General features: G+C 43.6%; 1 protein-coding gene across 4 annotated transcripts in view; it reads left to right on the top strand.

Moving 5' to 3' along the window:
• The window catches only part of YIPF1 (Yip1 domain family member 1), a 28,852-nt gene extending 7,245 nt beyond the window's left edge, over positions 1 to 21,607 (top strand). For 2 of the 4 annotated variants that reach the window (XM_036347097.1, XM_036347100.1), the window contains exons 4-10: positions 1,709 to 1,789; positions 2,027 to 2,114; positions 6,233 to 6,349; positions 9,679 to 9,845; positions 11,503 to 11,685; positions 17,814 to 17,910; positions 21,472 to 21,607. In XM_036347097.1, the coding sequence (XP_036202990.1) occupies positions 1,709 to 1,789; positions 2,027 to 2,114; positions 6,233 to 6,349; positions 9,679 to 9,845; positions 11,503 to 11,685; positions 17,814 to 17,903 (726 nt within the window). In that variant the 3' untranslated portion in view covers positions 17,904 to 17,910; positions 21,472 to 21,607. Of the gene's footprint in view, positions 1 to 1,708; positions 1,790 to 2,026; positions 2,115 to 6,232; positions 6,354 to 9,678; positions 9,846 to 11,502; positions 11,686 to 17,813; positions 17,918 to 21,471 lie in introns of those variants that run through there. The other 2 variants (XM_036347099.1, XM_036347101.1) reach the window with 2 other exon arrangements.
• The last annotated feature ends 706 nt before the right edge of the window (positions 21,608 to 22,313 follow it).

The following is a 22,313-nucleotide window of genomic DNA, read 5'->3' as shown; positions in this document are numbered from 1 at the left end:
AGAGCCAGTGTTTCCGGTGAAGTCTGAAGGCAATCTACTGGAGAAGTCCCTCTTGCTCAGCAGGTCGGCCTTTCATTCTGTTCAGGCCTTCACCTGGTTGGCTGAGGTCCACCCATGTTTTGGAGGGCAATCTGCTTTACTCAAAAAGTTCACTGATTTAAATGTAAATCTCATCCAAAAACACCCTCTTAGAAACATCCAGAATAATGTTTGACCAAATATCTGTGCACTGTGGCCCAGACAAATTGATACACACACACACACACACACACACACACACACACACGTATATGTATATGTATATGTATATGTATATGTATATGTATATGTATATGTATATGTATATGTATGTATAATTAATCATCGCATTGAGCAACAGCAGGCTTCAAAAGTTTATGAAATGTATAGGGGAAAATCTTAACATTCTGCCCATCATTTTAATGTTGTCTATGTGTTGGGAAAAGGTTACCAATATTCTGACAATTAATTGGCCTAGAGCAGGGGTGGGCAAACTTTTTGACTCAAGGGCCACAATGAGTTCTTAAACTTGACCGGAGGGCTGGAACAAAAGCATGAATGGAGTGTTTGTGTGAACTAATATAAATTCAAAGTAAACATCATTACATAAAAGGGTATGGTCTTTTTTTTTTTTAGCTTTATTCATTTCAAACGTGCCGGATCCGGCTGGCCTAGAGTATGGAATGTGGGTCTTTGGTGCTCATTATCTTGTAATATTAGGGTTGGAAAGGACCCCAGTTTCCTCTATTTCAGTTTCCCTTCCAAGATATTAATGCTGCTTGAGGTATGTCAGAAAGACAACCAGGAATGGCTCCAGAAACAGGCTGTTCATCACCATGGAAAGCAGCCACTGCCACTGTTGGGTGACTTGAATTGTGAAAATTTTTTCCCTTTACCTAGTATAATGGACAAAAATATTTGCCAAGGGTACCTATCCTTGCCCTTCAAAGTTCCTCCGAGTCTATTTTCCCCCTTGCTGTATGAGTCCTCTTCAGATAACTGAAGACCAGTCCCGATTCCTGTCCTTCAGCCTGCACTCTGCAGTCAGGTAGCTGTGCTGTTGGGGCAGGTGTGGTCCCCATGGGAGCCTCTTCTAACCTGGGGTTTTGTTTCTTTTGTAGAGGAGTCTATTTTAAGTTTCTAGTACTTCAGAGTGTATCAGTATGTCAGATTCTTGAGAATTCAGGTGAGGACAGTAATAAAGATCTTGAGGGAGTGAGGGAAGAAAAATATTTATACTGAATGCCTTCTGTGTGTATATATGTGTGTGTGTGTATATGTGCGTATGCATATATGTTATTGTACATAATACATAGTATATTATGTATAATTAATCTAATCCTCCCTCTAATCCTATGAGGATTCATGTAATCCATACGACCTGTATATAATCTCCCTCTGAGGTAGATCTCGTTAGCACTACTTTGTAGGTAACAGATCTGAGACTGAGAGGAGTGTAGTGATTTGATGACTCTGCCCTTAGTGGAGGGACCAGCCTTTTGGTGTGACTTCAGAGCCCATGCTTGTTTTTTATCAGGCTGAGCGTCGGTGTGGCTGCTGCAAAGTTGACGAATATAGAGGGCTTGGTCTTTTCTGCATCCTGATTTTACATATGATCAGCCCCCCCTCTCTGTGTATCCGGAATAAGGAAATCACTTGTGTTCATTATGTTTTATTTTACCTCTGACAGTTACTTGCTGGACAGAAGAAAAGCTCCCCTTTCTGGACATTTGAATACTATCAAACATTTTTCGATGTGGACACTTACCAGGTGTGTAAAGCAGTTTCACCTTTCCTTTTACATGTAATGGAGAGTTGTTTCTTCTATAGTTAAGCAATGAAATGTGAAAGCTTTTGTATGCTGGATAGGATCTTACAAAAGTAAAAGGGTTAATAGTATTTGAAAATATTACTATCATAAAAGCTCTAATGAGTTTCAATTTTACAGTAGTTGATTTATTAATCTTAAAAAAATCTTCAGTACACTTACTGCTATGTTGTTTTCCAGGTCTTTGACAGAATAAAAGGGTCTCTTTTGCCAATACCAGGAAAAAACTTTGTGAGGTTATATATTCGCAGCAATCCAGATCTCTACGGTATGTGTAGTGCCGTTTTGATTCTTTACCATGTGCCCGTTAAACTCAGGTGAGTGTGAGGGTTACCTGGAGGTTGGAGAAATGCATTGTTGGTGGGGCATGCAACATTCTATTTGACTTTTCTGAGCTTCAGTAGCAAACCTTGGAAAGAATTTTGGAAAAAGGCCAATTATCTGTTACATTAATGCCATGATTATAAGTTAGAGTGTGCCCTTTGAAAGTCCTCAGATGACATTACAAACTTGAGACAAATTAAGTTACTTTGTCTAAGGGGAGATGCTGGTTTTAACTTTGGAGGAATTGGTTTGGGGTAGAGAAGCACTCTCACATTTTTTTATTGAGTCCCAGCTCTGCCTTCAGACAGGCTGGCTCCCCTTGGGACGCAGGCAGCACTGGGGTGTGTAAGAGGGATGGGCCCGGAGGTGACTGTCATCCTCAGTGTCCCTGCTGTCTGAGAAAGGTCAGAGGCTCACGCAGTACTCGGGGGGGAAAGGGCTCCCACACCAGTGGGTTTCTGCCCTACCTTCCTCTCTAAAATCAATAAAAATAAATGAAGTGAAAGGAAATAAAAAAGTAGAACTAGAACCTAGTTCAGTGTTTTGTTTTTAATTTTTTTTTATCGATTATTACATATGTTTCCTTATCCCCACATTACCCCCTATCACCCCCCTGTTGTCTGTGTCCATTGGTTAGGCCTATATGCTTGCATATAAGTCCTTTGGTTGCTCTCTCCCTAGTTCAGTGTTATTTATGTAAAGCCCAGATTTATTCTATGAGACTAGAAGTTTTAAGATATAGAACCTTTTCATCAAATGGCACAGATGTCCACTATTTTTTCAAATATGTCTTTATTGATTTTAGAGAGAGAAGGAAGGGAGAAGGATAGAGAGATAGAAACATTGATGAGAAACAGCAATCAGCTGTCTCTTGCTTGCTCCCTACTGGGGATGGAGCCTGCAACCAGGGCATGTGCCCTGACTGGTAATTGAACTGGTGACCTCTTGGTTCATAAGTCGACTCTCAACTTGGCAGGAAGAAGGAAGAGAGAAGGTGGTATGAAGCAGCGTGCAGGCCTGGGATGAACAGGCGGGGTGTCTCTGGAGTCCAAGCTTCCTTGTGTCTGCGGTGCATTGTGCCCCCAGGGCCTAGAGGCTGACAGAATATGATGTTCTCTGCTTTCTAGTTGTGGGTACTATAATAATTGTGTCCACTTGTGGTCATATGCTTGGATGGTCTCCACTCATCAACAATACATGGTCAGTTTTGTTCATTTTTTTTACAAAGCTTTTGGGAAGTTTTTTTTTTTTAATCCTCACATGAGAATATTTTTTTTTATTACTTTTCAAAGAGAGTGGAAGGAAAGGGGGGAAGGAGGGAGGTAGTGGAAGGAAAGGGGGGAGGTAGAGAGAAAAAGAGAGAGGTAGCCACACCGGCTGGGCAGATGTCCGATATTTAAACCATTAAAAGAGTAACTGCTCTGGAGGTTGAGGAGAGGCCCCCTTCTGGTCAGCTCCCACTCTCCATGATGGTACCAGAAGCTCCATCCAGAGACCCATGGAATTCCTGGAGCTCCAGTGAGCAGGGTGTGAAAACCATTGCCTTGGCCCATGCCCCTCATCCAGCAGTTGCCAAGTGTGGTTCTTTTTAGCTCTCTCATTCATTCTTCTCGCTTGAGAACTTCTTGAGAGGCAGGCTCCATGTTATCAGTGCAAGGGGCTTGGCACAGATAAGTACTCAATTTGTGAGCACCTTATTTTGTGCTAGAGGCTGAGGATTCGAAGATAAAGTCTTAGCCTCCACCCCCAAGGGGGAAGAAGAGAGAACGAATGTTTGCTGAGCACCCTACAAATGCCAAGCGTGGAGCTAAGCCTACTTTATACTATTTGTTTCCCACACTCCGAGGCAGTCTTATCAAAAGAGAAAAATTAAGATTTGTTTTATCATTCTTTGTGCTTTTCTGTATGTTAGGAATATTTCATAATATAAAAATGCATACTACAAACTAAATCAAGGCTCCCTCCACCCTTACCCCAAGTAAGAGTAGGAATTTGGCAGGAAGAAGGAAGAGAGAAGGTGGTATGAAGCCGCGTGCAGGCCTGGGGTGAACAGGCGGGGTGTCTCTGGAGTCCAAGCTTCCTTGTGTCTGCGGTGCATTGTGCCCTCAGGGCCTAGAGGCTGACGGAATACGATGTTCTCTGCTTTCTAGTTGTGGGTACTGTAAGAATTGTGTCCACTTGTGGTCATATGCTTGGATGGTCTCCACTTATCAACAATACATGGTCAGTTTTGTTCATTTTTTTTACAAAGCTTTTGGGAAGTTTTTTTTTTTTTTTAATCCTCAAATGAGAATATTTTTTTTATTACTTTTCAGAGAGAGTGGAAGGAAAGGGGGGAGGGAGGGAAGTAGAGAGAAAAAGAGAGAGGGAGAAACATCAGTGTTAGAGAGATACATCGACTGGTTGCCTCCCACATGAGCCCCAACCTGGACCTGGAGCGAACCCACAACACAGGTCTGTGCCCTTGACCAGGATCGAACCCATGATCCTTCAGTGCATGGGCCAATGCTCTAAACATGGAGCAACACCAGCCAGGGTGGGAATTTTTTAATTGTTGGTTGTAGGGTTTTTCTTAAAAACCCCGTTTTGTTTGTTTGTTGCAACTTAAGGTGGTAGGCTCTCGGAATAATACTGTGAACAAAATTTAGTCCTTGGCTGCAGCAGAGACTCTTTGGAGCACCCAGTGTTGGTGCTCCCTTTCCCACCTTCAGGATTCAGGGTGGCTTTGAAAAGTGCTAATCCATTTCTGTTAGTCATCTCCCCAACACAATAGTTCTCTTAATTTTATGATTTGTCAAGGTGCCTGCAGTTATCCCAAAAAGTATTGCAAAATATTAGTGAAATTGAAATTCATAAAACATATTAAAATCTCTAGATTTAAAATTATATTCTAATAGTACTTTTTCTAAATGGCGAGAAACAAAGATGGTGTTCATGAAATCAAGGAAAATGATGAAAGGGGTCTGCAAAGCATGGTGCACCATCCATCCAGTGGAATGTTTTACAGCCACTGAAAAAGAATAAAACTTATTTTTATGAATAGCTACGATAGAATCTCCAGGATATATTAAGGTGAAAATAAATATGTATGTTGCCATTTGTATAAAATGCATGCACGCGCACACACACACAGACACACATGCGCACTTTTGCTTATATGTGTATAGAAATCTCTGGCAGGATTTACCAGAAACTGATTACAATAGTGAGATCTGGGAGAGGAAATGGATAGCTAGAGAACAGAGAGGAAAAAGTTTGCTTTTCTCTGTATCCCCCTTTGTACCTTTGGACACTGAATTATGTGTGTTTATTACTTTTTTTATTAAAAATAAAGAAAAAATAAAGCCTTAAATGCACAAAAACACACCCATAGTGAACAGGTAGATTGCATTAACTCTTCCCTAAAGTGTTCTGCTTGCCATACTCTTCCATTTAGACCACAGAAGAACCTGTCTGCTTGAAGTTATTTTTTTTCTGGCGCTCACGTTTAGCACTTAGACAAGGTAAATACTTGCTTCCTCTATCCTGATGGTAAAGGTTTAACAGATTTGGTGATCCTCCAATAAAAGAAGCTATAAACAAAACAAATCAGTGTGTTAATTCACCTGATTATGGAGGTGTTTTGGATTTTTTAAATTAAATATATTTTATTGATTTTTTACAGAGAGGAAGAGAGAGAGAGTTTGAAACATCGATCAGCTGCCTCCTGCACACCCACTACTGGGGATGTGCCCACAACCAAGGTACATGCCCTTGACCGGAATCGAACCTGGGACCCTGCAGTCCGCAGACCGACACTTTGTCCACTGAATCAAATCAGCTAGGGCGCTGTTTTGGCTTTTGCATTCCAATCTCCCCTGCCTTTAAGACAGCTAAATACTGAGTTCTGTATTCGACCTTTTAAAAAAGAAAATCCCCACTAAACAGGTATAGTAATGCATCTAAAAAGTCATTGTCCCTTGTTTACATGAATAGGGCAAGGGAGATGAGAAAACACGCTTTAAGAATCTAAAGGCTGGTGCTTCATTTTCTTGTCTCTGAATTTTGTGGTTTCCTTTGCAGGCCCCTTTTGGATATGCGCCACATTGGTCTTTGCCATAGCAATTAGTGGGAATCTTTCCAACTTCTTAATCCATCTGGGAGAGAAGACATACCATTATGTACCCGAATTCCGAAAAGGTTGGTGAGTAGCTTGACTCATTTGGAATGCTGTCGGTTTGTAACCATGAGCGCCTTTTCCCACTGAGCTCGTGGGCCTCTGTCTCTGGGTGCTGCAGCCCCTGCTTGCTGTATTTCCGGGTTCAAACATACCCAGTGTCTCAGCATTTACCATCCATTTGTATAAGTACAAGTACATTTTTAAATTGTGATAAAATATACTTAACATAAAATTGGCCATATTAACCATTTTCAAGTATACAATTCAGTGTACTATCACAATATTGTAATTTCATATAATCTTCTGTAAAACTAAGGGAATGACCAATAGAAACTGGAATTTATTTAAAGAAAAATGAACAAAATAAGCAAAAAGCATTGTGCCTGAAAGTTTCCACTGTAGCATTATCTGTGTTATCCAAGTGTTGGAAACAATAGGGATGTTGTTATTTAAGTCACGATGACTCAGCTAGCTAGGTCTGTAGCCGCTAATTATGAAGCTCTAGAGAAGGGTGGGGAACCTTTTTTCTGCCAAAGGCCATTTGGATATTTATAACATTATTCGAGGGCCATACAAAATTATCAACTTAAAAATAAGCCTGCTATATTTGGTCAAACATTTAATTAACTCACCCTTAATGCCTTGGCTGGGCCAGACCAAATGATTTTGTGGGCGGGCCGGACATTTCCCACCCCTGCTCTAGAGCAAGGTGGAAGAGTGATCATCAAAACTTATGCTTGTGCTGTCAGCAACTTTGTTAAAGAGAAGTCTGCAAAGGGTCAGGGCCCAGAAGAGAGAATGCAGAAATGACTCGTGGGCTGTGCATCACATCCCGTTCTAAACTTCCTTTCTTGTATAGCATTGGCTAATTAAAAACAAAACAAAAAACAACAATTAGGGACTTGCAGGTGAGAGCCACTTCAAAATGAGGAAGTTTGGCTTTGTAGGAGATTGACCTGTGCCACATTCTCAGTTTTCTCCTCCCTCCCTGCCTGCCTGCTCTCCTGATGAGGGGCTGTACATCCTGTATAAAAGCATGGTTTCTGGAACCAGGTCACTGGCTTCAAGTTCCAGCCCCACAACTCATTAACTTCTGCCTTGTCGGGGAGGTTATTTCATCTCCCTGGGCCTCAGATTCCTTATCAGTGAAATGGAAATATTAATACCCATATTATAGGGCTATTGTATGAATAGAGTTGATATATGTAAAGCAATATGTATGTATGTGTATATATATGAAGACATATATGTACACACACATACATGTATATGTGTATATAGAGGTATGCATTTACCTGTGTATGTGTGCCTCGGTGTAGCCTTTCTTCTTTCTTTCCCTCTACCCTCCATGCCCATTTTCCCTTCTCTTTCCTTCATTGTGGAGTCGGACCTGGATTCAGTCCCAATTCCATTTGTCAAATGACCTTGGTTAGAGTTTAACTCAATAAGTGTTATCAATGAGCTATAGACCCTGCCTTCAAGTAGCTTCGATGGTTAAGCAAAGAGAGACTGGTAAATGCATATTGCTATAAATAGTATGTGCTAATTTCTATGTCTGAGGTAGGTGTAGGTATAGTGACAGAAAAGAAGAAGTGAATCACCCTGCCTGAGGGTCTGAGAGCTCAGGAGGGTCTTTATCTGTTCTTATCCCCTTTGGCTGGCATCCTAGTCTCAAGGAGTCATGGGATGTAAAATAGTCATTGCCTCTATCAATGAACAGTTTTCCATTTTATGTAAAGAGTGTAAGTTACACAACCAAGGTCAGATCCTGCTTCCACCACTTATTATTTGATCGTGACCACTTAGCTTCTCTGATCTCGTTTCCTTGTCTCCAAAATGAAGATATAAAATATATGAAATAATGTGTTTACTTATCTGTTAACAATATAAAAATCTAATTATTGGTTATTTATTATTTATCAATCTGTGTTCTAAGTATTCCTGTTTGTACTCTTCAATCTTATAAGGTAGTCTGCTATTATTATTCCCACTTTACAGATAAGGAAACTGAGGCAGGATGGTTAAGTAACTTCCACCCAGGGTTACGTAGCTAGAGTGGCATAGCTGGGATTAGAACCCATGGAGTCTGCATCCAGAGCCTGCGCCCTTGACTCTTATACAGTGTTGCCTCTCAATAAAGCACTCAGTGTAATACCTGACACCCAGTGGCTAGCTGTAGCTATAGTAGTAATTCTTTTCCTCTTCTGTTAGTTATATATAAAAAAAAAAGCAGTATGTCAGCAAAGTTACATTTAGCCTAATTAGGGAGTTTCCAATGTGAAAAAGCTTCTCTGGTAGCTAACAATGTTTTGGACAATCACGTGTCTTAACCAGTCAGACCATAATCGCTAGAGGTGCCTTAGCTCTTGCCAGGAGCGTTGAGTGAATTACCTGCTGATTTTTATGTAGGAAGGGCTGGTGCCGCGGGTTTAGCTATGTTTTATGATCCTCCACTCCACAAGAGGGAGAACGAATCCTCCAGGGCGTGCTGCTGCCAGAGGAGGAGAGAGGTAAAGTAGTATACTGAACATTGCTATTCTGAGGAGCTGCTGAATAGCTTTTCCACCACAGAGACAGAATTATTTAAAAAGGAAGCGAAACTGGAGAATACTAGTATGGCAAGCAATTCATCGGTGAGCTAGAATTCCCTGTGTCAGAGACAGAAGGAACCCTACATAGTATGCAGAGCAAGTTAATCTGTACCCAAGGCATGTTAATACATTTGCTAAAGAAATCACTGTCAGCTCTTGTTATACGAGGACAGATTATGTGTTCTTCCAAGGGAATAGTTGGCTTTTATTTGATTGAAAGGCTCAGTACATTTAAACGCTTGTAGTGTGTCCTTCCGAAGTATTTTAGTTGAATAATTCAAGTTTTTAATAACTAATTTAATAATATTAGTTGTTAGTTATTAAACAAATTTAAAAAACCATATGAGAAACTACTGGTCATCATCACGAAGACAAATGCTAAAGACTGATCAATTCTGCCCGGCCGGCGTGGCTCGGTGGTTCGGTGACCTATGAACCAGTAGGTCATGATTCAGTTCCCAGTCAGGGCACATGCCTGGATTGCAGGCTCGATCCCCCAGTAGGGGGCAAGCAGGAGGCAGCCATTCAATGATTCTCTCTCTCCCTCTCTCTCTGAAATCAATAAAATATATTTTTTAAAAAGATTGGTTAATTCAGCACATTTATAGAGCGCTTATTATGTTTCCAGTGCTGTGCCAGGCTCAGGGTCCATGATGATCCCATGGCCCAGTGAAATAGTTTCAAATGTTAGGTAGGTTCAGTAAGGTACTGGAAGTGCTCTGGTAGTGTACTGAAGGCTTGTGTCCTGTTATCCTCAGTGTCCATAGCAGCCACAATCATCTATGCCTACGCCTGGCTGGTTCCCTTCGCACTCTGGGGTTTCCTCCTGTGGAGAAACAGCAAAGTTATGAACATCGTTTCCTATTCATTTTTGGAGATTGTGTGCGTCTATGGATATTCACTCTTCATTTATATCCCCACAGCAGTAAGTACCACACTTATTCTGAGTGATGTCCTGTTCTTGGTTAAAAATTCAACCCTGGACCACCCACAGAATCAGCTAGCAAAGCAGAATGGCATGGCTTGGGAATTACTCAAAAGTCTCACAAAACCTAGCATTGACCCTACCCTTTGTTTTTTTAAAAAGATTAATCATAAACCAGTATTTTCCCTTCTCCTAATAAAATTAAAAAAAAAAAAAAAAAAAAAATTCAACCGGCTTCATTATTCCTAGCCTAACACTGATATGCCCCTGAAAAATACCCTGGGAATTGCTTGGAACAGACTGACAGATCTCAGAGGGAAGGGGAGTGGGGTGGGGGTGGGGAGAGATTAAGCAAAGAACATATATGCATAACACATAGAAACAGATAATAGTGTAGTGAAGGCCTAGGGTGGGGCATGGGCAAAGGGGGGGTGGGGGGAATGGGGGATATCTGTGATACTGTCAACAATAAAAATAAGTTAAAAACACACACACACACACCACAAACTAACCCTGTGAATTTAGAAGTTCAACATGAATGGGCACTGGGGAGAAAAGTGCCTTCATGGATCTAAAGCCCTTCTGTGAAAGCTTTCCCCTGAGTCTGCATGCTGGTGGTGTTTCTCTAGGCTGTCCTGAAAACCAGAAAGGCAGTGGGGGCCAGTGCTGATTGGCTTACGGGCCTTTATAAACATACTAGAGGCCCGGTGCATGAAATTCGTGCACAGGTAGGGTCCTTAGGCCTGGCCAGCGATCAGGGCCAATCAGGTTCCCTGCCTCCCCGCCTCTTCCTTCCATTGCTCAGCCCTCAGCGCCCTGCCGCCACCACTGGTCACCCGCCATATTTGCACTGCCCCCTGGTGGTCAGTGCACATCATAGTGAGTGATCGAACTCCCAGTTTCATGGTTGAACTTCCGAAGGGACACTTTGCATATTAGCCTTTTATATATATATAGACTAGAGGCCCAGTGCATGAAATTTGTGCATGGGGGGTGGGTCCCTCAGCCTGGCCTGCACCCTCTCCATTCCGGGCCTTGGGGGATGTCCGACTGCCGGTTTAGGCCTGATCCCACAGGCACCCCATCCGTGCACGAATTTTCGGGGATGTCTGACTGCCGGGGATCGGGCCTAAACTGGCAGTCGGACATCCCTCTCGAAATCCAGGACTGCTGGCTCCTAAGTACTCACCTGCCTGCCTGCCTGATCGCCCCTAACTGCTTTCCCCTGCCGGTCTGGTCACCCCTAACTGCCTCTGCCTCGGCCCCCACCACGGTGGCTTTGTCCAGAAGGACGTCTGAAAGGATGTCCGGAAGATGTCCAGTCTAATTAGCATATTACCCTTTTATTAGTATAGACTAGAGGCCCAGTGAACGAAATTCGTGCACTGGTGGGGTCCCTAGGCCTGGCCGGCGATCAGGGCCGATAGGGGCCTTGCAGCTGCCGGCCAGGGCCTTCCTTCCCTGGCTGCCCGCTGCCTGCCAGCCTGGGCCTTCCTTTGTTCCATGCCGCCCCCTGGTGGTCAGCCCACGTCATAGTGAACGATTGAACGCCCAGTCGAACTCCCGAGGGGATAACTTGCATATTGGGCTTTTATATATAAATAGATATGCCTCTCTGAAGTGCCTCCCAACCCCCCCCCCCCACCTCTTCTTTCAGATCCTGTGGATTATCCCCCAGAAAGCTGTTCGTTGGATTCTAGTCATGATGGCGCTGGGCATCTCAGGCTCTGTCTTGGCAATGACCTTTTGGCCAGCTGTTCGGGAGGATAACCGGCGCGTCGCATTGGCCACAATTGTGACAATTGTGTTGCTTCACACGCTGCTTTCTGTGGGCTGCTTGGTATGGTCTCATTCCAGTGTTTTTATGGTGTGCTTTATTTGTTTGTTTGTTTATTAAATAGACATTCTTAGTGTTACATATATTTACTTTTATATTTTTGTTAATCAGAGGATATTTTTCCATTGGTTTTTAGGGAGAGTGGAAGAGAGAGGGAAAGACAGAAAGAAACATTGATGTGAGAGAAACACATCAATTGGTTGCCTCTTGCATGAGCCCTGACCAGGTCCGGGCTGGGGAGGAGCCCGCAACCAAGGTATGTGCCCCTGATCCGAATCGAACCCAGGACCCTTTGGTCCGCAGGCCGACGCTCTATCCCAGCCGTGGGCAAACTACGGCCCGCAGGCCGGATCCGGCACGTTTGAAATGAATAAAACTATTGGAAAAAAAGACTGTACCCTTTTATGTAATGATGTTTACTTTGAATTTATATTAGTTCACACAAACACTCCATCCATGTTTTTGTTCTGGCCCTCCGGTCCAGTTTAAGAACCCATTGTGGCCCTCGAGTCAAAAAGTTTGCCCACCCCTGCTCTATCCACTGAGCTAACCGGCTAGGGCTGTGGAGTGCTTTAAATGCAAATACTTAAAGGCCTCAAACTGTTTGACGTGGTGGTTCTTTAGAACTGGCCCCATGAAATAAACATTGTGTTAGATAGACTCTCCTGGATGGGAAGAGTAAAGTCATAGGATTTTTTTATCCTTACCCAAGAATATGTCTTATTGATTTTAGAGAGAGAGGAAGCGGGGGGGGGGGGGGGGGGGGGGGGGGGGGAGAGACACGATAGCAATATGAAAGAAACATCAACAGTTGGCCTCCCTTACATGCCCTGACCAGTGATCAAACCCACAACCTAGGTATGTGCCCTGACTGGGAATCAAACCCACAACCTTTTGGTGCATGGGACGATCCTCCAATCAATTGAGCCACCCGGGCAGGGCAAAGTCATGAGGATTTGATTGTAATCTGCAGCTTTACCTGATTTCTAATGTTTAATCAAGACTTGGTGTCTGGCCTGAGGACATAGGGGTGGGTGAGTGTCTATAAATAGGACTGGGAGTTCTGCTTTGGATGCCTTTGCTAGTTTCTGCACATAACTAGAAAGAGTTTTGAAATTTAAAGCTTCATAGGTGGAAAGCTTGAGAATGAAGTCCAGTACAGGAAAGGAGAGAGTTATTTTAAAGATGGAAAACATTTAAAACCTTTTTTTTTTTTTTTTAAATATATTTTATTGATTTTTTACAGAGAGGAAGGGAGAGAGACAGAGAGTCAGAAACATCGATGAGAGAGAAACATCGATCAGCTGCCTCCTGCACATGTTCCACTGAGGATGTGCCTGCAACCCAGGTACATGCCCCTGACCGGAATCGAACCTGGGACCCCTCAGTCCTCAAGCCGACGCTCTATCCACTGAGCCAAACCGGTTTCGGCCATTTAAAACCTTTTTTGAGTTCATGTGTTTAGGTGTCTTTTTAGGGGGAGTGTGTGCTTTTTGAATCAGACAGGTCCAGGTTGAAGGCCAGCTCTGTCACTCCCTGGCTCTGTGAACTTTGAATCTGTAATGTGGGTATAATAGGTCCTGCCTCAGAGGGATGTTCTGAGGACAAAATAAAATAATATATATAAAGCACAGGACATAGAACTTATCCCATAAATTAGATCCCTTTCCTTTGATTCTAAGGAGATGTGGCTTTGTATCTTTTGTAGACATGGTGCTCAAAAATTGCTGTCCGTGGCCTTAACAAGGCCTGGCACAGGGTTTGAAAAACCTCCAAGTCCGCCCTAGCCCGTTTGGCTCAGTGGATAGAGCATCAGCCTGCGGACTGAAGGGTCTGGGTTCGATTCCGGTTAAGGGCACATGCCCAGGTTGCAAGCTCGATCCCCAGTAGGGGGTGTGCAGGAGGCAGCGGATCAATGATTCTTTCTCATCATTGATGTTTCTATCTCTTTCTCCCTCTCCATTCCTCTCTGAAATCAATAAAAAAAAGATATATATTTAAAAAAAAAAGAAAAAGAAAACCTCCAAGTCCAAGAATGTTAATAAGGTCACTGATGAAGGAAAGGACATGCCCGCAGGGAGTCGTCCACAGAGCCCACGTCCAGACCCTTGGTCAGGTTTTGCAGTTGTGGGAGGAAATATTTCTTTGGTACCATTTGATCTTTAATATTTTTGTGTAGATGACTATGGTCTCATTAAGTGTTTAATAAGATCCCAAAACTCTATCATTGAACAAGTCTCATAAAAAGTGTCAAGTTCTGAAACACAGACGTGGTTTACACGCATTCTACATGTGCCTAAGCTTTAAACCCTTGAGGCAGAGACTGTGGGTTTGGCTCATGACAGAGCCTCCCTGTTCATTCCGGGCCCTGGAATCTCTGCTGATCCCCTGAAATGCTGCCATGACCCTTCTGTTTGCTGAAGAAGCTTGCCCTTTGCATGGTAACTGCCTCTCTCTGTATCGCCTTTCACAGGCATCTTCTGTCTCTCTTCTGAATTTTCCCCCAGTATATGCCTGTGGAGAACTTGGTGAAGAGAAAAGGCATTATTGCCTTGTTAGGTTCTGTAAGGAGTAGAGAGGAGCAGGCAGATTGGATAATAGAGCAGGGAGGTGTGGTTGTGGTTGTTATTATTGTTAACCCATTTCATTTGGTACCTGTGGCCAGAATCCCTTACCTCCTATGCCTATTACTCCCTTCTGGGGTGAATGACACTGAAGTTAGGAATTACCTGCCCAGGAACTTTTTGAAAGAGAGCACTATAATGAGGAGGAAAGAGCATGGGACTGGGAGCTGCTTAGCACGTGGAACTGGCAAGTGACTTAACTCTTAGAACCTGTTTCCTCATGGTTAGGGAGGTTCCTATTTCTGTGGGCTTTTGTGAGACTCAGTGAAATGGGTGTGATGGGCTTTGACACTGTGACAGTTTCTTCAGATGTAAAGAAGCTATTAAAAAAGCCCTGTGTCATCAGGAACCGCCAGGTTCCACTCCGCTGCTTATCGCTCCTGAGGGCCCCAGTAAGAGCCGTCCACGGTCACACCACTCTGAAGACTGCCCTTTCACCGGTGCCTCTCACTGACTTCCTGTTTCTCCTGAACTTCTTACCCATTACATTCCTGTTTGAGAAGTTGGAGGAAAGAGGCAGGAGAAAAGGCATTGCTCGGTTGAGTTCTAAGGGACTTGGAGGAGCAGGGAAGTAATTGCTGGTGAAGGATCCCTTGTTGGAGGGGAGCACAGTTTTCTCCTTAGGGAAGGGAGCCATCCCATGATCAGGTGTGTAGCCAGGGTGCCTGGGGTTTTGTTCTCCACACTGGAGCTTGCTGCCTCCTTTCTCTTCTGGAGGAGGCGTGCAGTACAAGAGGGCTGAGGCAGGAGTGAGGAGACGGGTTCTCATCCTGTCCGTCACTCCCTGCTCCAGTTATTTCCCCCCTCTGGACCCCCACCTCCTCACTTAGGAAAAGGAGCTGTAGTAAGGATTGAATGATACATGCAACAGGAAGAACAGGACAAGCTGTACAAACGAAGACATCATTGGAAAGGCAGGGAGAGGAACTGTCAGGGGAGCTAGCTGAGCCAAGGGACACTGGCTGAATCAGACAGCTTGGCCTTCTCACTCCCGGGGGAGCACAGATTGGCGCCGTTGCCTTAGTGCAGTGAAGCATGTGACAGCCCCATACCTGCTGAGGTCCCCTCGGTGCTGCACCTGTACACGATATCTAAGTTGGTACTGGCACACACCTGGCAGGGACGCCTCAGGAAGCAGCAGAGCGTGAGCCCTTGGCTAATAGGACCGTAGAGGTACGAGCCTACGTTTGAGGTGGTCACTGCCAATAGCAGCGGGCCCTGCGCCCCAGTATTTGGGGAACTAATGAGTCATAGAATTATAACTTGTCCTTAGAGATCATTTTTTCCAATCCTTTTGTTTTACAGATAAGAAATTGAGGCCTATATATTTTTAGACCAAAAAAAAAAAAGAGAGAGAGAGAGAGAGAGAAAGTGCTAAGAAGGTGTTTTTATAACAGGGCACTTTCATACTTTTGTATTATTTGAATTTGTTATAATATGTATTACTTTTAAAATCAGAGGGGAAAAATATAATCCTTTTTAAAAAATATATATTTCATTGATTTTTTTACGGAGAGGAAGGGAGAGGGTTAGAGAGCCAGAAACATCAATCAGCTGCCTCCTGCACGCCTCCCACTGGGGATGTGCCTACAACCAAGGTACATGGCCTTGACCGGAATCGAACCCGGGGCCCTTGAGTCTGCAGGCCAACGCTCTATCCACTGAGCCAAACCGGTTCTGGCATCCTTTTTTCTTTTGTTTCTTTTTTTTTTTTTTAAATATATTTTATTGATTTTTTACAGAGAGGAAGGGAGAGAGATAGAGAGTTAGAAACATCGATGAGAGAAAATCATCGATCAGCTGCCTCCTGCACATCTCCCACTGGGGATATGCCCGCAACCCAGGTACATGTCCTTGACCGGAATCGAACCCGGGACCTCTCAGTCCGCAGGCCGACGCTCTATCCACTGAGCCAAACCGGTTTCGGCATCCTTTTTTCTTTTAAGAGAGAATTCTTCAGCTTAGTCTGTAAAGTTAAATCAAACTATTAAATTGAACAGTACCCAAAATAAATATCTCCAGCTTTTTGTTGTTGTTAATCCTCACCTGAGGATATTTTTCCATTGATTTTTAGAGAGAGTGGAAGGGAGGGGAGAGACAGAGAGGGAAACACATCGATTGTTTGCCTCCCACATGTGCCCTTGACCAGAATCGAACCCAGAACCCTTCAGTCTGTGGGCTGATGCTCTATCCACTGAGGCAAACCGGCTAGGGCTACCTCCAGCTTTTAAAACAAAACAAAACAGGCCATAAGGGGTAGAGTGACTTGTCCAAGTCACAGTGCAAGTTACTAGCTGAGTCCAGTTTAGCACTTGGGCCTCCTGTCTCATTCCATCTGATGAGGTTCCTCCAGTAGTTGGAAGAAAAGCATTGCTCCTGCATCATGGGGGCTGCATGGCCCAGTGCTCCTGCCAGGGAACTGGAGGGCCCAACACTAGCAGCATGGCCCCTGGCTCCCCCCCTTAAGTTAGGAACTGTTTTCCTGCCTCAGAAAACAGTTGCTGGAAGGGGTTCTGGGAGGAAGACTTTTAAAAGTAATAGAATTACCCTGGGAATGTGGTAAACTAGAGGGAGTCTGCAGCTAGGAACTTTTTGAGCCGGACTGGTAGAGTTAACTGGGAATCTGGGAAAGCTCCAGCGTGTCATGTTGGTGCCCCCTTCTGGCCAAGAGAGCAGAGTAAGTGAAATGGTTGTTAACTTGGTCCTTTTTATCTTTTTACCTTCCTAATGCCCTAACTCCTTGATTTATTAACGATTCACCTTTCTTTTGAATATCGTGTTCCAGGCTAGTGAGCTTGGTATTTGAGATTGGTATTTTCCTGGGCTAAAGTTAGGATGCTGAGACATTGACACAGGTGAGAAGATCCTCCTTAATGTTTTCCCTCTTCCACTTCCTTCTGATTTTTGACAGTTAAATTATAGATGGTGAGTGGAAGCACTTACCAAACCTTTCATTTCCAAGCTGAAGACTTATGAGGCATGGCCTGCCTAGCATTTTCTTTTGAAGGTCTTTACAGAGAGCCACCTGGTTTAGCAGCAATCTGTCGTAGTTCAGTTCATTGAGTATTGATTGTTGACATGGTGCGCCAGCCCTGTGTGAGGGGCTGATGACACAGAGACAAGAAGGATACAGTCTTTGGAGGAGACACTTGAGCTCTGGAGTTAGGAAGAGCCACCTTTGAGTCCTGGCTTCACCGTATGCACCCGATTGAGTGGCGGCCCCTCTGAACCTCAGTTTCTTCATCTGTTAAATGAGGAGGATAACAACCTCACAGGGTTGTTATGAAGATTAAGTTATATGTAGTAAATGCTCAATAAATGGTAACGGGATTTTAAAAAGGCACTCACAGTCGAATAAGTGAGAGACAGAAGCAGGGACATTGTAGTTCAGTGTGATGACCAATATGTTACAGGGAAACAGGGGCCATGCGAACCCAGCAGTACTATTGGCCTGGAGTCTCTAATGCTCTGTTTTGTAACTCCCCTGTGGGTCTTCTTTTTCTTCAGGCATACTTTTTTGATGCACCAGAGTTGGACCATCTTCCAACAACTGCAGTTGTTCCAAACCAAACAGTTGTAGCAGCCAAGTCCAGCTGAAGAGGAAGTAAGAGGTTATATTTTTATCTTCTTGCTGTGTGGTACAGTAAAAAATGGGCAGGTGCATCGGTTCTGTTAGCATAAAACAGAGGGCCAGACCCCTTCATCTTTTTGCAGTTTAGTGTGGTGTGTGTGTACGTGCATGTCTCTCTTGCTGAAGTCTCTGTTTGTGAATCCATGTGATTTGGGAAACGCAAGACCTTAGATTCTTCTAGAAGAAGAGCTCCTGCCTTTTGGTCCTAGCATCCCCTCTACTCCCTACTGCCTTCCCAGCAGCACAATGTAGGTTTGTTCCATTTGGTTACAGTCCTGGTGGGTTTTTTCTAGTTTCCCAGTGATTTCTCAACGTGGGCTCAGACTCTTGAGTGTGACCTCTCTTAAATTACTCACTAGATGCCCGGTGCACAAAATTTGTGCACAGGTAGGGTCCCTAGGCCTGGCAGGCAATCAGGGCCAATCGAGGCCTTCCTTCATTCCTCACGGCCCCCTGGTGGTCAGCGCACATCATAGCAAGTGATTGAACTCCTGCTCTCCGGTCAAACTCCCGAGGGGACACTTTGCATATTAGCCTTTTATATAGAGGTTTCTCCAAGGCTTACAAATTCTCATGCGTGGTATGTTCTCTGGGCCTCTGATGATTCCACTGTCAGTGGTTAGCTTAATGGGTTAGAGCAGTGGTCAGCAAACTCAGTCCACAGAGCCAAATATCAATAGTACAATGATCGAAATTTCTTTTGAGAGCCAAATTTTTTAAACTTAAACTATATAGGTAGGTACATTGTTATTAACTTAATTAGGGTACTCCTAAGGCTTAAGAAGAGCCACAATCAAGGGGCCAAAGAGCCGCATGTGGCTCGGGAGCTGCAGTTTGCCGACCACGGGGTTAGAGTACAGGAAAAATGTCAATTCCTCCATGGCTATTCTTGCCTCCCTGTTCTGCCTTGTCAGTATTCCAAAGCTTTAGCCATGCTGAACTTCTTGCCATTGCCAGACACATTATGCCTTTGCACAGATGTCTGAAACGTTCCTTCCCTTCCAACCTACCTTGTTATCCCATTACACCTGTGTTGTACATTGTAGAACTGAGTTCTGAATGAGCAGAAGTAATCAGTTACCCCTTGTTATGAAAAGAGTAATCAGCTTCCCATGGCTTTTTTGAAAGTGAAGACATAGGCTGTTCATTGGGCACAGTGATACCATATCACTGAGAACAAGAAAATCTGAGCCCAGCTGGAGAGGGACAGTGGTAACAGGTGCTTGGGTCTCTGCCTTGTCAGTATACCAGACATGAAGCTGGTGAGGCCCTGGTGGGCTCTCTTGGCCTGCTCCTGAGCTGAGATTTCAGTTCCTTTCTTATATTTGGTTATGAAGGCTCCAGACCAAGTGTCCCAGGTGCTGTGAACCTTCAGAGTCAGAAGCTGTATCTGAGAAGAGACTGGCCCTCAGGGCCCGTGTAGGCCTCCCATCCTTATTTATACTGATTTGATACGTCTGGGCTTTGCTCAGATCTATAAACGTGGGTGTCAGTGCCTCCATTTGGGTGTCAAGTCTCCAAATGAGATAGTGATGAACAGTTTCTCTGGAGCCTCCCTGGCAGAAGCATCGATCGCTTTGCCAGTGAGAGGGGCTGTCCAGAGCTCCAGGCACTGCAGATTTATGAGCTGGCTGTGCCCTCTACCGTAATCTCTGGACTCTTGCTTTCACTGAAAAATATGGCTTCTAATCTCGAAGATAACCTTCCTCATGTAAATCTGTGCATTAGAGGGCGTGGCCTGGAATGGATCACTGGGAGAGCATTAACCCCTTTTCTCCATGAAACCTCAGATCACAGGGGAACCTCCCATTACTTGTAATCAGGGAGGCTACTCCTATATAAGTCATTGAGTTCCTCCCTCCCTCCCTCCCTCCCTCCCTCCTCCCTCCCTCCCTCCCTCCCTTCCTTCCTTCCTTCCTTCCTTCATTCCAAAAAGTCAACTTATCGCCAGAGGGCTGTGCCATTTCTCCTCGGAGCCCGAACCCTGGTAAAGCCTGGAAGCTGCACCTAGGAAGTCTGACTTTGGCTTGAGGGATGGACTGTCCGAAGGGCCTCATCCAGATTGGGGCTGCCTTCCCAGGGCGGTGCCAAGTGGGTCTGTCCAGAGGAGCGCCCCCAGCAGATGACTGTGCTGCAGTGTGAGCAGGGCTTTAACAAGAGAAGAGCTAGGACTTCAGGAGACGCCTGTATCACTAAAACCCTCCCGATCTGTACACAGGTTTATATGCAGTTATCTTCTCACTCACTCGGGTCAGGAGTGCTTACTTCATAAGCCAAAGCTGCACACCTTCCTTGTTTACCAGGTTTATACACATCAGTCCTTTTATTCTGAAATCAGCTTTCACTCAGTGCTCTAATCCCCTATAACACAGCATCTAAACTGCACAATTTCACACCATGGCTAACACTATTTTCTACCTGTCTCTTAATCTTTCCATACCGTGTCTGAAATGTCCCTGCCCAGAGAATCCATTTTCAGTTCCCGGGCTATTTCTTTCTCAGTGTTCTTCTTTGTTCCCTTTCTTTGCGGTAAATTGGGAGAACCTGGGGTGGCAAGTAGGTCAACATGATAACTTTTTATTCTTTTTTAAAAACTTAATTTAGTGGAAAATTTTAAACATAGACAGAAGTAGAGTGAATAGTATATTGACTTTCCATGTATTCATCACCCACTTTCAATGGTTGTCAACTCTTGGCCAATCTCTTTTCATCCATACACCCACCTCTTTCCCCCATAGTATTTTGAAGCAAATATAAGACATCCTGTTATTTTATCCATAATACTTAAATTCTGTATCTATAAAAGACCCTCTTTAAAACATTATCATAATACTATGGTCACATTTAAAAAAATTATAACACCTTAATATCAAATATATTCAGTGTTTGAATTTCATGTTGAAGTTGTTTGATATAGCTCTTAAATGCCTTTAAATTATAGAATCCTACTCCATCTCCCTTTCTCACTTAGCCATTTATTTGTTGAATTGATTATCTGATGGTTTCTCACTATCTGGATTTTGCTGATTATATCTACTTACTAGGAGTGTTATCTAACGTGTTTCCCTATCATCTTTTTTCTGCAAATTGATGGTTGTATCTAAAGATTTGATCAGATTCAGGGTTTTGGGTGTGGGAGGAAGAGCAAGACTACTTGACAAGTGAAGTTAAATTCTTCTATCCATAAATTCATAATGCCTAATTATCTTTTTCTTTTTTATATTAGTGGTCATTAATAAGCAATGCCTAGATCCATTAATATATTAGGGGCTTTAAAATGGTGGTATTTAAATTCTATCTTTCCTTCTTTGTTTACTAGCTGGAATACTTCATTTATAAAACTTCCCTTCATCTACCGTTTGGTTTTCCAATGATATAGTTTATATAAGAAAAGCAGTCTGGTGGCAGCAGATGTCTTTGGTGTTGAAATTATATCTTTAAACATAGTAGTATGCTTTGCTACAATTTAGCTCCTTTTTGTATGAGGAAGTTTTTATCTTGAAAGTTGCTCTTTTATGCTTGTTTGTTTTTCAGTCCTCTTTTAAGTTTTTTGGAATGTGGTTCTTCTGGACACCAAAGCCAGCAGGAAAATGATGGAACGGCACCAACCCCTAACTTCTGAAGCCTAATTACCTGTTTAACAAACAAAAATTAAACGTTGTTCAGCACATGTGTCTTTCAGCTCTTCTTTTCACTTGTCTGTGGTCATTGTGACTATGCACTGATTTGGAATGAAACACATGGGAATGGGGTAGGCATGCTCAGGTGCCTGCCATTCGCTTCTCATGGTCAAGTGATGTGCCTCACATTAGATACACCCTTAATTCCTGACACGGATCATTCCTAACTTCTGATGTCTTTTCCCTGAATTGTGTACAGATTTCCTAGGTGATCCTCTTCTCTCCAAATGCTTGCCATCCTATAGTGGCCAAACAGCGTGAACTTTGGTTGGAATTCATTGGGCGCCTGATACTGGGCAACTGAACCTAATGGTTGCAAAATAAATACCTCACGTAACATCTGTGTTTACACTTGATGACTTTGACCTCAAGTTCTTCCTTGATGTTTGTCTTTAGCATGTTGGAAGCTGCCAAGAATTTGATTTAATGTGCTAGCTGCTGAAGTATGGGGGTTAAGTTGAACATCTGAATTTTCCTCCTATAAGTATGGAATAGTGGGTTTAAGGAACATGATCGCTTACAGCATATTTTAGACATTTCTTTAAGGGCACTTTGAGTGTCCCTTCAAGGTGGCACGACTTCCTGGCTCGAGTGCATTCAAGGGAGAAACCAGTGACACCTCAGAGATATTTTTTTAATACTTTACATTCAAATGCACACCATCCGGGAGGTTGAGCTTCTGCCAGGTCAGTATTG

Source organism: Myotis myotis, unplaced genomic scaffold (genome assembly GCF_014108235.1).
Source record: "Myotis myotis isolate mMyoMyo1 unplaced genomic scaffold, mMyoMyo1.p scaffold_m19_p_2, whole genome shotgun sequence".
In the NCBI taxonomy this organism is placed as follows: Eukaryota; Metazoa; Chordata; class Mammalia; order Chiroptera; family Vespertilionidae; genus Myotis; species Myotis myotis.
The sequence above is the reverse complement of the archived record's forward strand: the minus strand, read 5'-3'. Positions and strand labels throughout refer to the sequence as shown.